At 27.5% G+C, this 14,973-nt stretch overlaps 3 protein-coding genes across 3 annotated transcripts; 1 reads left to right on the forward strand and 2 right to left on the reverse strand.

Annotated features, from left to right (window-relative positions):
* Positions 1–2,386: 2,386 nt before the first annotated feature.
* On the reverse strand, positions 2,387–6,381 carry LOC132945229 (uncharacterized). Its single transcript, XM_061014902.1, has 2 exons — positions 6,234–6,381; positions 2,387–2,697 (listed from the first exon to the last, which is right to left on the reverse strand). Exons 1-2 carry the CDS (start codon positions 6,379–6,381, stop codon positions 2,387–2,389), a joined length of 459 nt encoding a protein of 152 aa, XP_060870885.1.
* A 552-nt stretch (positions 6,382–6,933) lies between these two features.
* Positions 6,934–8,359, reverse strand: LOC132945228 (tRNA (adenine(58)-N(1))-methyltransferase non-catalytic subunit TRM6). The gene has a single exon (XM_061014901.1). The coding sequence runs from the start codon at positions 8,228–8,230 to the stop codon at positions 6,986–6,988; it is 1,245 nt and encodes a 414-aa protein (XP_060870884.1). The 5' UTR covers positions 8,231–8,359; the 3' UTR covers positions 6,934–6,985.
* A 250-nt stretch (positions 8,360–8,609) lies between these two features.
* Positions 8,610–11,011, forward strand: LOC132945230 (modifier of protein aggregation 4). The gene is made up of 3 exons (XM_061014903.1): positions 8,610–8,869; positions 8,945–9,068; positions 10,676–11,011. The coding sequence occupies exons 1-3, from the start codon at positions 8,863–8,865 to the stop codon at positions 10,725–10,727; spliced, it is 183 nt and encodes a 60-aa protein (XP_060870886.1). The 5' UTR covers positions 8,610–8,862; the 3' UTR covers positions 10,728–11,011.
* The last annotated feature ends 3,962 nt before the right edge of the window (positions 11,012–14,973 follow it).

Below are 14,973 nucleotides of genomic sequence, written 5' to 3' on the forward strand. Positions count from 1 at the left end.
TCTAATTTTTGCAATCTATTCGATGAAGAGAAGATTTTCTTTGTAATATAATATAAGGTTGCGATGTTAAACTTATAAAAGTGTTGTACCTGACGAATTCCCATTAATCGATTTTTGATATCTTGTTGTAATTTAAAAACGTGTAACCGTTTACACTTGACATCTACGATTTACACCAAATATTCATATTATCAGTTTCCACACATGGTAACATTTTACAAACCATTTTGACTCGTTTTGAAATATTTATATCCATGAAAATATTTTTCTAATTTTGTAAATTAGTTTTCAATTAGAAATTCATAAAAGTTTTTCTTTCCAGAGCTAACATTAGAAATTGTAATAAAAGATTCCTCACAAATTGTTCTACCTTTAATGCAAAAAAAGTTTTCCGGAAAGTATGAGTAATTTATTGTATATCCATAAAATATTTTTATTTTATTAATTTTTTAGGATGTCCGCTCAAAATCATTTTTCGTAAGCAATGATTTAACGCATTGAATTAAAATATAACACATCCATTACAATGACATGGTCAACAACTTACTACTAAACAGCAGAGCAGCAACTTGTCCACCTTTTACTATATTTAAAATCTTTATAATACCTATTATATAATCAATATTATTTCAAGGGGGGGGGGGGGCTTGAAATTTAATTACTTACAATTTTATTTTTATTTTTTCCAGTCTAATATTTTTAGACGTTTAGGTGAGGTATTTGAAAACTTCAACTTCTCAACTTTTCTAGTAGAAAAAATGCTCTGATCATAAACTTTGATGGTGGTGTTTGGAAGCAAATTGGATCTAGTTAGGACTTTAGGAGGTGAAAATTGAAAATTCTCAGTACCTATTTTGTAAAATAACCGTGAAAAACAAAAATAAAAAATCTTTTTTTCTAAATACGTCAATAAAAAATTATTCGTTTGATAAAAATGTAAGCTTAAAACTGTCATACAAGTTTTTATTATTCCTATATAAAAATATTTACGGTACATAGTCACGATTATTTTTTTTTACCTAAGCATTTAAAGTTCAAATTTTGACAAAACTACAATTAATTTGTAGTTCAAAATTTATAAAATAAAAAATTTGTATAGCTAAGGTTTGAAAATTGAATACAAGTAATTCATACTTTCACTAAAAAATTACTGATAATTTTAGCGAAATTGGTATGCAAATACAATGTTTATTCAAAAATTAATTTGTTCTGGTAAGACGTATTATGAATTTACGTCTTGCTTACTAAGTAAATAACGACAGTTGAAATTTGATAAATATTATTTTTTTTTAACTAATAATAATACTGGTAATAGGGGGGCTTCAGCTCGTTAGCTCCACCCCCTTGCGTACGCCACTGCCGTGGAAACTATAAGCATGAATATCTTATTAAGAAAATGTTTGGGGAGGAATGAATGTTATTAGCAATTAAGACCTAATTATACCTAATTGTATATAAATGTACTGTTGCTCATACGAAAATTTAGTCCTAGAACCGCGCCTGTACTGACAGCTGACTACTGGCCTGATTTAAAGAAATAGAGGCCCTGTTCACTATTTACTTTAGTATTTTGGTGATCTATTTAACTAAAAAGATTGATAGGTAATAATTGAAAAGAAGAATTTTTTTATATTTAAGGTAGTTGATACTTGATTACATGCAAATACAATTAATGTAATCCGTGAATCACAATAATGCTTTCAGTCACATAATAATATTGGAATACAATTTTTTTTCTATTTGTTTTTTTGCGAGTTCCACTATACCTAGTGATTTTATACGTTAAGGGAATTCCAGCTTAATACATTTCAAAACAAAAATAATGTCCCTACAACATACTTAGGTATATAGGAACAAGGAACTTCCGTATATATTTAATTAAATTTAAGTATATAAGTTCAGAAGTTCTTACTGGCTATAACCCTATTATGATATATTAGGTACCTATACTCACCAGCTAATTAATTCACAATATTGTAAAATATACAAACTTATAAAATATTGGTTTTTGGCGTTCCTGTTAAGTCGGTCCAACTTGTACATTTTAATAAAATAGATATTGTCTTTTTTTTTGTGTTTTACTATCAACATGTAGATACCATCAAGATTTTGCCGATTTCGGGTATATTTTGGATTTTAATTTTTGGCCTTTGGCCTTTGGGTATAATTATGTGTTAATCGTTGACCAGACAAAAATATGAATCAGTAAAAAGTAAATATCCAATTAATATATCAATTATTTGTGTATAATTTAAATAGAACATGTAAATATATAATAAATATTTATTTCATTTTTCTTTGTGTTGAATTCATACCTATATCATTATCCAAGCATTATCTAACTAATAGGCGAATATGAACCTAACTAATATTAATAAAGGTAATATTAATTATAATATATGCCAAGTCTACCTATTTTATCAGTGTTATTTTTCAATATCTGCTGCCGTAGTACCGCAGTCAGTTCAACTTTTGTGCTAGTCAACGCTTTATTTATATCATCAACACAAGTTGTTTTTTTCATCAAATTGTCAATAGATTGCAAATGTTGTACGATTGTTTCTTCATAGTCTATAGCCATTATATCCAATGCTTCATTTTCATCAATAATATGTTGTAAGTTACGTTTCTTAATCATATCTTGAAGTTTTTTGTCTTTATTTGCTAAATTAGCTTCAGTAACCTCATTCCCTTGTTCTATAAATAATATAAAATATGTATTAGGTATTTAGGTGTGTATTGATATTTCTATACAGTAATGTTTAATAACTATCAAGTACCTATACGAAGATCTTGAAAATTGGTGATAAATTACATTTTCTAGTTTACAGTTTTAAACCCTTCCCTTTTTTCAAAATAAAAATAATATGTGATACTCGAGTAAATCGATGAATATTAATATATAGGTATAGTAGGTTAGTAGGTATAGGTACTTAGTAAATAGTATAATCAGTAGGTAGTAGGTACTAATAGCATTCATGATAATCCAAATAAGTAAAAAATTGTTACCTATTTTAAAATGCTATTTTACAAAGCCACTCATAAAACTCTTTATTTACTTTTCATTCATTACAATGAATATTTATTTTATTTTTTTGTCTATAGATACTTTTTTTGGTAGTTAACTTTGTCCAAAAGTTACGTTTAGTCACTCGATATGTCTCTGTAGATCGCAAATTTACAAATTGTCAATTTGCAAATGTTATACAGCCTCACTTACAGGTGCAGCATTTAAAACATAAGACGTAATATATCCACAGTGACAATGCAATCTCAGTTTTAAAACATTTCATAAATGTATTAAAATTTGTGTAAGTATAATAAATAATAATTCAACAAAATATTATTTTATATTATTTTATACGGGGCCCCACAATTTCTAACGCCAGCCCAGGTCTTTCCATACGTGTTGTAGCCTGCAAGTAGATGGTAGGTGCACACTGGATAGTATTAATTTACTATGACAAGTAAATTAAAAATAATATCTAAAAGTTGTAACTAGGTACTTATTTTACAAAGATTATTTTTTAATAAAAATAATAAATAACTACCATATCGCCTACTCATTTTTGTAAAATATTATTGAACTATAAATTTGAAATTATATATGTAACTCTAAATTACCAACACAAGCATATCGCTTCAAGGTGGTAGATATTTATTATAATATTATAATCTCGTATTTTATGTTGGGTATGAATGTATGATATAAAAAAAATATCTTCTCTACATCACCTAAAAATTAAAATTGTTTTATTTACAATAAAAAAGGTGGGAAATTGGGTGTCGCTCTGCTGTACAGTAGGTTACAAGTGGGTCACTGTAATGGATGGTGTTAAATTTGAATTCAATGATAAAATATCATTGTATAAGAAAAACGATTCTGAGCGAAGATGGTCAGTCAGTCTATGATATTACTAAGTATATTTGATGATATTATTGTGAATAAAGTAATATAAATGAAAACCTGACAATGTTTGTAAACAGCTCAAAAAGAGTCAAAATATTTATGGTGTAAAGAAAATAAAAATATAAACATTCAGTAAAATTTTCATGTATTTACAGTTATTCGTTTTTAAATAACAACAAAATAACAAAACCGCTGCATGAGAAATCGAGTGAATATCCAATATTGTAATAATTTGAACTTTCAAACGCTCATAAAAATTTAATTTGATTTGCTTGTAGATATTTTTGTTGATAAAGATAGCCAATCTTATGAGGAATATGGATTACATTTTCTTTTCTTATATTTAAATAGACAATTTTTTATGAATTTCTAACTCAAAATAATTTGCAAATTTTCGTGAATTTTACGTATTTTGTCAATATTTGAACTTTAAATGCTTATAAAAAAAATTGTGACTATGGATTTTTAATTTTTTTCATCTGCCTTTGAAACAGCATAGTAGGAGCCTTCTATTAAATTTTCAAGCTTTTTTAACCAACAAATAAAATTGTATTGATATTTATAGAAAAAAAAACTAAAAAAAATGGAAACTGAATAATATGAAAAATAAAATGTTCAAAATAAGTTAAAATATTTGGAAAATGTTATGGTTTATAAAAAATGCTAATATACATATTCAGTCAAAATTTCATGTACCCACGGTCATTTATTTTAGAGTTGCACCAAAAACCAAAATCGATTTTCTCAAAATCAGATTTTGCGTAACAATTCCCGTTTTTCCTTAATTTTTATTTTATTTTTCACGGCGCTTTTGAAAACTACTGGTAAATTTTTACTTTTGATTTCCCAACTAGATTCACTTTCCTATCTAAAAAGATACTGTCGAAGAAAATCTAAGCATTTTTACTGTCCTAAAAGGTGATGACAGACACAAAAAATAAAATAAAAATAAACATCATTGTAAAATCAATACATTCATCCCTCTGCTCAGAAATCTAAAAACATTGTTGTCCACAAAAAAGTAGTAAAATCACCAGGAAAGTCGCTCTACGTGTGTATATAGGTAGGTATAGTAGTGGTTTCGCCTTTCGAGTGTGTACCTCGTCATTGGGTATAGGTAACTACTAACTGTAATGGATGTATTACATTTGAATTCAAAGATAATAATTTATAAATCATTATATTATACTAAAAATGATTCTGAGTAGAGACATGGCTGACTGTTTCTTTATTTCTTTTAGTAAAACTGTAGATTGAATTGTTTGTGTTTGGTTAACGTAACGTCGTAGCATATTATATAATATTAATAAATAATAACTACCTATTACAATATTACATGTTTAAACATATTTTATTTTATAGTGGCCGAAATCAAACAACAGTGAAAGAATTTTTATACCTACTTTGTTTGTTGTTACCTACTAATATAATTATTATAAAAAAAATAGTACTTGGTGTTACTGATAGGTAGATACTTATATAAATATACAACAGTAGCAGACATAGGCCATACCAGTGTAGCACATGAACATATAACTTTTTTAATGATAGGTACTATATTACTATAATGTACCTACTATTAAATTATTCAAATATACATACATGATACCAGTGGCGGTCAAATGATTTTTCCAAGAAGAGGGGGGGGGATATGGCTGATTTTTTAACATGCACTTTTTGATTATTATATTATAATTTATAGGTAGTTATCAGATCACATTGAAAAAAGGTCATTGGGGAACTATCCCCTCACCCCTCTAAAATAGTACCTATTCAGTATTCACAGCTACCACTCACCACTGTACTTGAAAATTTAGTATTTAGTATTTTGTGTGTAAAAAAATGTCCATCCCCCCTAAGACAAATTCCTAATTATGCCACTGGGCCCTGGAATATTAAACTTTACCAGTGACTAGTGACGTATCTACGAGGGGGTGTGGGGGTCATATCTCCCCCTGAGACCAAATCTTGTAAATAATAATATGAGTATAATATGTGTTACTGAATATATATTAAAATCTTTATATCCCCTCCGTGAAAAAATCCTAGATATGCTACTACCCTCTACTGACTATTGGTTAAAAAAAAATATAAAATTGTCTAATACAGGACAAGATCATTATTCTTGTATCCCATTAAGTGTATTTTTGTGGACAAAATTACATCGGCACTAGGCGCCTTAATATATTATGCTATACCTACAACCTACCAAATACTGAAATACCTATACATAATTTATTACCTTCATTTAAATAGAAACATGTTCATTCATATAAGTATAGGTAGCTGGTAGGTACATAATATATTTAATTTTATAGTTTACCTTTGGCCAAAAAGTATTCTTTCTGAAGACATTCAATCAATTTATACTGTTCTGCCAAGCATTGATCGTTGGTGAAGTTTCTTTCTTCCAAGCACTCTAAATTTTTAACGATACCTTTGATTTTATATTTATTATTAGTATAAGACATTGCTTCATGTATTTGTTTCTTAGAAAGTCCACAAATTAAATTGTTATCCAAATCATTTTTTAATAACTGACTATGAACTGTATGACAAATCGTTATCAAAATGAAACAAAGTTTTTCAAAAAAATTGACACCATACATTGTGTTGAATTTTATTGTAGACATTTTAAGAAATAAAAATTAGTGGGTACCTAGCTTATTTGTCGAAATAATATTAATTTATCCATGGTTTATCTAGTCGAAATGCCTTTGTTATAAATGTTAAGACATAGATCATTTAAAATTGTACATTATAGTGTTAAATCAAAGTAACCATGGACCACCTTAACTCAACAGAAGTTTCTCAGGCAATTACCACTGCTATAGATCTACGACCGTGGTAGTTATTAATTTCCGAATCATTGTAATGTTTTCATTTTATATGAAAATTTGAAAATAAATATTATTCAGCAACAATGTATGTGATTAATTAAATAAATTTCTTATTTTGAATTTATCTACATAAGTAGGAACTAGGAAATAATGGATATTTAAATAAATAAAAATGAATCAATATTTGTTGGAAAAATAACAACATTTAATAATGACATTATATTTTACAGTTCTATTATTTAGTACCAGCGACAAATAATCCAGAAAACAAAAAACCTCCTCCATCGTCCATTGTAACATCAGGATGTGTTCTATTTGGAAGGACTTGATGATATCTCATAAAATTATCAGTAAGTCGAAGAAATACTACATCTCTTCTCATCTTAAATTCAGCATAAATAGTAACTAACACTTCTCTATATGCTGAATAAATGACAAAAGGTCTTGACAAAGATAAATATGGTAAAAGTGTCTTAACAAATTCAGTTGGTTCTTCTCTGCAAACTACAATTAAGCCATCAAATTTATTTGATTTAATAAAATTTAAACCATCTGTACTAGTTATTGGACGATGTTTTTTCTTTATTTGTGTATATGCTTCATCACTTTTTCTTTTTTTCTCGTCTGAACAATTAGGTACATCTTCTTCATCTTTTTCTGCTGGAATATTATCTTCATTTTTCGTATTCAATATTTCATCTATACTTACAGTTAACATTTGTTTTATTTTAGTTTCAGAAAAATTCATAGCCTTCACTGCTCTTAATGCATTTTGTTCAGATGTTGAAGAGAATATGTGTACAAGGCACCCATTATCATGCAGTTGGTTAAGAAGTGCCGCTTGTAATAATCCTTGACTTCCATTCTCATACAGCAAATACTTACCACCGGGATCCAAATTCACACGGCATAATATCTGAGCTAATGTATCAAACCTTAAAGCTATAGTCTTAGGAAGTGTTTGTTGCTTATACAGCACATCTGTAATAAGCCGTATTGACGGTTTAAATATAGTTAAATAATCACAGTATTTCCTGGCTTTTTTTTTCAAGTATTTTTCTTGAGCATATTCAGTTTTTAGCTGAAATGTTTTGCTGTTTTCTAACAATCGTTCAACAATATTCTGCCCGCTCTCTCCACTTTCTTTCAATGCTATTATTTCGTCAGTGCTCAGCAACTGAGATGAACTATCATCGGTTATGAGTTTGTTATCCGTGCCGCAACCATTTGTTGACCATTGGTTACGCGCCTGATTATCGTTACATATTACCAGACTGTAATGTCGTTTTTTCTCTGGCATTGGTTCTAGTTTGTAGGTGGATGAGAATGGTTGTCCAATAGCCGCTTTTAGATCAATGACATCGCGGCCCAACTTCAATATGGCTTTGTTCGATATTTGATGAATTAAATAAGTTTCGTTTTTGTTAATAATTAAATAATGACCTCCCGCGATTATGTTTTCAAGATTTGTAGGCGTCATGATATTTAATTACACATTAACTTTGTGATTTTGGTCAATACACATGAATTTAATTTTAAAATATTTTAAAAATTCTTATTTAAATTGAAACAATTTTGTTTGAAAAGTGAAGACTGAAATTTTAGAGTTTTAAATTCTTATCATTTAAAATACTATATTATTTTGAAATCCCAAACATACGATAACATCCACATGGTCAAAATCACCGAAAAGCACGGTTGTAGAAATTCAACCATGGTAAAATATATTATTTCTTTGTACACTACAGTCAAGGTGTTCATGTTGGTCACGTTGATGGTGTCAGATATATATTGCTATCAACAACCGTGGTACCAAAGTACCTTGCCGTGGTACTACCATAAAAACAACTGAAAGACCAATTGTTATCATTTTGGAATTAAGTTCGTAAAATCTATTTTTTTAGATTTGCCCTTATTCCAAATTTGATCTATTTTCAGTTATTCCATATTATTATTTTATAAGTCATAGTCAATGAATTTATAAATCCTAATTATACGACAAACTTATTTTCTCCCGTCCACTGAGGATTTTACACAGTTGCGAACGCATAGTCGAATTTTTTAGCGGATTGTGAAGCCCAGTAAATAATAATCACCAATCTCGGATAAGAAATGGCGAGTAAGTATCATTCAAATCATTTATGGTACATTTCTTAATCATTTGCAGAGGTTTAATGTGTTGGTTGTTTTCTAGGAGGAAATGCTAGAGATCTTGCTCGTGAAAAGAATCAGAAGAAACAGCAGGAACAAGCTAAAAAAAAAGGAATTTCTGACAAGGGTTCAAATCAAGGACTAACGTTGGAACAAAGAAAACAAAGGTAATTAATCATTAAATTATACATATTGTAAAAATCACTTTAATAGGTACTGATATTTTACAACTTAAGTTTAAGTCATTTAACACTTCCAATTGAACCATCGGTATTTATAATGTGAGTCTACCTACTAGATAACTTTATACAAATTACAAAATATGGTATGTTTGATTTAGAAATCTTTGTTCAATTTTATCAACTTACATAATAGTATATTGTATTTCTATAATATTGGACATGAACCAATTACATAGTTGGCCATGAATCATAGATTCATAACTAATTTGATACAAAAATTGTGTGTTCTCAATCAAAAAATTCATAATTTCAATTGTTGACTTAAACTTTACAATTATTGATTGTTTTTAGTATGTAAATTACATTGTACAAAATTATTATTTTTTATAGTGATTTATGTTTTTTTTTTTTGTATTTGAATGAATTTGGCATTTTATTTATTAATATTGTATAATTTTTAATATTTTCCATCATAATAAGATTTTAATTTTTTTTATTAATTACCTTTATCTTTCTTTAATATCATACCATTCATACCTCCGTTTATGCTCATTTCTAGTAGCTATACCGTGTACATTTCTGAGATTTTTCATTTGTACATATTATCAAACATAATTAGTTATGTTAATATAATTAGTTATGTTGAGATGAAGTGAGATATTCTACATTTTTTTTCACCGGTCCCCTTGGTCCTCTATATAGGCGTGCACAGGGGGGATGCCAGGTATGCCATGGTATCACGTGCAGAGTTATCATAATCATATAGTTTTTAGTCATAAATGGCTGGGCCTGGAGCTTGATGACCTAAAAATCTTTAAAAAAATGCACACAAAAAAATGTTAAAATGACTTAAGAAATGAACACAGAAATAACAAAAATTTCTTTATAATGAGTTAACATTTTTAAAAATTTAAGTTTTACAATAATTACGTTTTATACAATTCATGGGTCATTAATCATATTTATTATATGTTCTAGCTCTTAAAAATAATTCGATCGACTTTTGGGAAATTTTTCTAATTGACCGGGCCTAAAATAGTATTGGCTTACAGTTTATTAAATAATCGTAGATTGCGACAACAAACAATAAAAATAATTAATGTCGATAATCGACAAGCTAATGGAAACTGAATGTGTTACGATATAGTGTAACTTTCAACAATAAAAATGCAAATAAATGTAAAAAAAAAGTACAAAAATGAACAAAATGCACCAAAAATACTAAAAATCAACCGTAAAGCATTAAATTCCCTATAAATGCAAAAAAATGAAAAATACAAATTTTACCATTACATTTTATATTCCATGAATCAAATTTCTGTTAAGACGAGCCTCATATGTAAGCATTAGAAAAAAAGATGCAAATGCATCAAGTTTGTCCGGAGCCCTAGTCTAGTCATAAACGTTTTGATTAGAATCATGAAATAAAATAGTTCAAGATTAGAACTTAAATATTTTGAGTATTTCTTTCTTATTGGGAGTTAAAACAAGATCAAATATTAATTAGATTTCATAATTATACTTACAAGAGTTTAATTTTGTATACATTTAGTACATTATTGAATATACTAATACAATCATTATATTTTCAGAGATGCCGATAGAATGAGAGAAAAACAACAAAAAAAACAAGAAGATAAATGAATTATTTAATGGATATTTATGTCACAGATGTATATTTTAATGCTAAGCTCAAAATCAATTCAATTTTTACTATGTAACATTGTAACCATCTATAAATGTATAGACTGCTTTTAGTCGTAATTATTTTTATCCTTACAAAGTTTAAACATGATATTCTTTTATAAATCACTTTGATTCTTTTTAAGTATCTTCGTTACGTTATATAATTCTTGTACACTAATTAAATAATAATTTTCAATAATTACTGTTGAGGTATGAAATAAACTCTAGATCTTGAAACGTAATTTATTTTGTATACCATTTATTTTAGATTAAACATTTTCACCTATACCACCAAGTTTAAAACTTAAAGTTAAATTATTGACAGTCAATTTGATTTAATTTATTATTTCAAAGTAGAATATTTTAGGAATAATAAATTATGTTATTAGTTAACCATTAAGTTGTGAATTAGAACTCACAGTTCTATAAACATAACATACACAATATACAAGGTGATATTTTCCCAACATGCTAATCTGAATTAACTTGTTTGCATATAATTAATGTATTAAATAATTTATTTTAAGACCATATTTTCAAATAAATATTATGCCATTTAAGGAATGTCCTGTGTACTGTAGTGATACATGTCTTTTTAACTAATGGGATTATGAAGCACTCTTTATTGTGAACTATTAACCTGATGATTTTTTTTTTCATTTTGATTCATATTAATCAAAAATCAAAATTAAAACGACTAGTTTCTGAGTATTAAACGTTGCATACTAAGAGTAATTGTCTTAAATAATGTTTTTACATAAAATATAAAGTAAATGTAAATATGTAATATTTAGTCTAGGATCTAGGTACATCTTATTATACTTTAAAAATTTTTTCAAGTCCATGATATTAGGTTGTGAAAATAATGGGGCCAGTGGCATTTCAAACTTTTACCAGTGAGGCACTTCACCCACATAGGTATTTTGTTTACTTAGAACTAAGGTAGGTTTGCCTCATCACCATATTTATTTATTTATCGTATGGCAAAAACATTACATCGTTAACAACTAGTATATAAATACAAAACACAACTCATAAGGAACTATATATAAAAACATAAAATATAAATGAGTCACCACTGAAAATATAGAATAATGAACTAACAATAACAAAAGATAATAATAGTTTAAATATACATATTTAAGTTTATAGAATTTGGTGTAGATACAGATTGTTTAATCTTAGATTTGGATGTCCAATTTTGAGATCCACTCAAATGCTTCTGGTGCGGCCATATGGAGGTTGTTCATGCCTTTGCTGAATAATGTCCTTGGACATTCTTCAACAATATGTTCAATTGTTTGTATCGTACTTCCACAGTCACATTCTGTTGTAGGTCCGAGACCCCATTTTTTTAACATTTGATCAGTTTTCCCATGCCTTGTTCTTATTCTATTTAGTGTGACCCATTCTTTGCGCTGTAAGTGGAACCCTGGTTGTCTGGTTGTTGAATTTTCAATGAGGTTCAGTGTCTTTCCATTCATTTATCCACCTGGAATTTGGGTTGAATCCGTCCGATCGTAGGTTTTGGGATAATTTCCAAGGAGGTTTACGAGATTTTAGTCTGTATTTGGCTGATCACCATATAAATGTATAATATGATTTTATGTCATATATAATCTATTACAAATTCTTATTAATTTTTGTACTAAAATTAAAATTATTTTTCATCCTCATATAAATACTGATTTTATTGAAGTCTTAAATAGGTATTATTAAGTAAATACCTACTCGTTGGCTAGACGCCTAGACGTGGTCACGTGAATATATTAATAGATTGGTATGATAAACGTCTTAAACGATTAAGTTATAAATAGAGCGTGGATTTAAATGCAATAAAAAACAAGAAAAATATCTTGAAAAAATTATTATTTAATACACTAATATTTAAATATTTCAAAGCTTAATAAAATGACCAGAAAAATTAAAAGTAAATTAAAATGAATATATGATACAATTTAGATACGTAAATTCGTTATACTTTGGGTTTTATTGTAGTACTGGTCAATCAGATGCTATTTAATATTTTCAAATAAAAAACTTCGACAGTTATTGGCAAATGTTGTATTGTATAATCAAGTCATAGGAGTGAATATAATACGTAATAAAAATAGAAATTTTTTTTTCATTTATTTAAATGTGTCATAGGTATTTTATGCTATTAATAGTTTAAACAAATTAAACAATTTTACAAAATACAATGTTGTGTTAGTTGTTCTGAGTCGTAGTTGATTAGGTATAGATATAGTTGGAAATATTATAGGTAATGAGAAAAGGAAAAGAGATATATTAATAGATGATAGCTGTACATAATAGTGCGCAAATTTTAATTGGAATATTATCTGGTCGATAAAACTGATGAGATAAGGGGACTAATTAGTGAGTGTAAATTTGATATAAAATTTGAGAGAATGTCGGCGATTTTACAAAAAATTTGCATTCTGTTTATTTTTTGAAATAAATGTTTATTTTCCATTTAATATTTATGGCATTTAAAGAAATTGTGCAGAAACAAAATTAGTAAACAACTCGCACAGGAAAAGAGAATTAACGTTGTAGGATATCACAGAATATATTATTTTGTATACCTACATCAACAATCATAAATTAATATTTATTGTTTTGACCATGATATTTTTACTCCATATTTACTAAACACGATTTACAACTATAAAACGAATCATTTACGTCAATAATTGAATAATTAATATCGAATACCTGTAATTAATACATTTTCAAAATGAAAGTATTTTTTTGGGGGGTAGCCCGGTGGTAGAAATAGTGTACCTACCTATCGCTACCATAAAATAATGTATGGGATAGGTAAAGTACCCTTCGAATTTCGATAAAGTAGTTATATAGGTCACGGACTAAGATATCTTTGTCCGTGTTATAGGCCTATGGGTTCGGCTCTACTATAATAATAATATGTACCCACTACCTACATCGCATGTCGACAAAATCACAAGTAATTTTTCTTACAAAAATTTCAAGTTTTTATCTAGCTTTATTATCATGTTACTAGGTTGTAGCCTGTAGGTACCTATGTTACATGGATCGTTCGTCGTACTTTCCAACGTCGTATTTAAATTATACACAAACGACGTGATTATAGATAAGATTATATTATTATAGTGATTAGATTATAGGTACCATGATTTAGGATAATATACTATAATATATCCTATATATTTAGGATATTATACTGTACCTATATCATCTTAAATCGTGTTAGGTACCTACATATACATATTTAATAATAGCAAATACAATAGATATCTATAGAATTTGATAATGGTTAATCGGTAATGTATAGTAAAGTTTTTACGAATTTATAAATTTAACAAAATGTTAATATTTTAATTATATTTGTACATAAACTTCTCAGTTAAAAATGTTAGGTACTTACTTTAAATATTACTCTGAAATAATATTTTTTATTTTAAGTCGAAACATATTGTAATAGGAAGAGATATGACAGTAAACAGAGAATTCAATACAGGTACCTACGTTCAGTGGCGGCTATCCTCAAATAAATATGTATTTCTGAGGTAATTCTAAGGACCCAGCCATCTACAAACATTTATTAGAAAATAAAATATACAAATAACCAATATTCAATCAGTAAGTCACATATTTTTGATAATTTTTGAGCAATATTTTATCTAATAATTTTATTTTAAAAACTCTTTATTTTTTATAAATTAGTTACAAAAAAATTAGACATAATTCTGGTTTAGCAACCTATTGATTTTTCAATTTTTTTTTTTCAAAATGTGTATTTTAGGGTGCTTTATGAAAATGTAAAAAAAAGCCCGGACAAACTTCGTTTTGAAGTTTTTTTATCAATAGCTTCAAAAACTAAATTGTTATCGTTACGTGCATTTTTCAAAAAAAAAAAAATACTTAGAATTGAATAATTTTAAAATTTTTTTTCAAAATGTGTGGTTTTTAACGCTGATTTTGGAACTGTTTTTCATCAATAACTTCAAAACCATTTTGTTAAAGGAAAAAATATATATAATAGAAATAATAGAATAATATTAAAGAATTCAAAACAGTACCTATTTAAAACGACGCTTATAATGTAACTTCGATTTTTGAAAGGAAAAAGGAGCTTATTATTTGTATACGCGATACGCCTTAAACTGCGCTTACCATTTATTTAAATGGCAATCTATACCATGATAGTAATACAATTTGG

The sequence above is a fragment of the Metopolophium dirhodum genome, chromosome 5 (genome assembly GCF_019925205.1).
Source record: "Metopolophium dirhodum isolate CAU chromosome 5, ASM1992520v1, whole genome shotgun sequence".
Classification (NCBI taxonomy): domain Eukaryota; kingdom Metazoa; phylum Arthropoda; class Insecta; order Hemiptera; family Aphididae; genus Metopolophium; species Metopolophium dirhodum.

Excerpts from the sequence above, each read along its gene's own strand:
- LOC132945229 (XM_061014902.1), bottom strand. The coding sequence starts at position 6,381 with ATGTCTTATACTAATAATAAATATAAAATCAAAGGTATCGTTAAAAAT. Across the intron at positions 2,698-6,233 it reads AGAATACTTTTTGGCCAAAG|AACAAGGGAATGAGGTTACT; the intron begins GTAAACTATAAA and ends TATTATTTATAG.
- LOC132945228 (XM_061014901.1), bottom strand. The coding sequence starts at position 8,230 with ATGACGCCTACAAATCTTGAAAACATAATCGCGGGAGGTCATTATTTA.
- LOC132945230 (XM_061014903.1), top strand. Across the intron at positions 9,069-10,675 it reads TTGGAACAAAGAAAACAAAG|AGATGCCGATAGAATGAGAG; the intron begins GTAATTAATCAT and ends TTATATTTTCAG.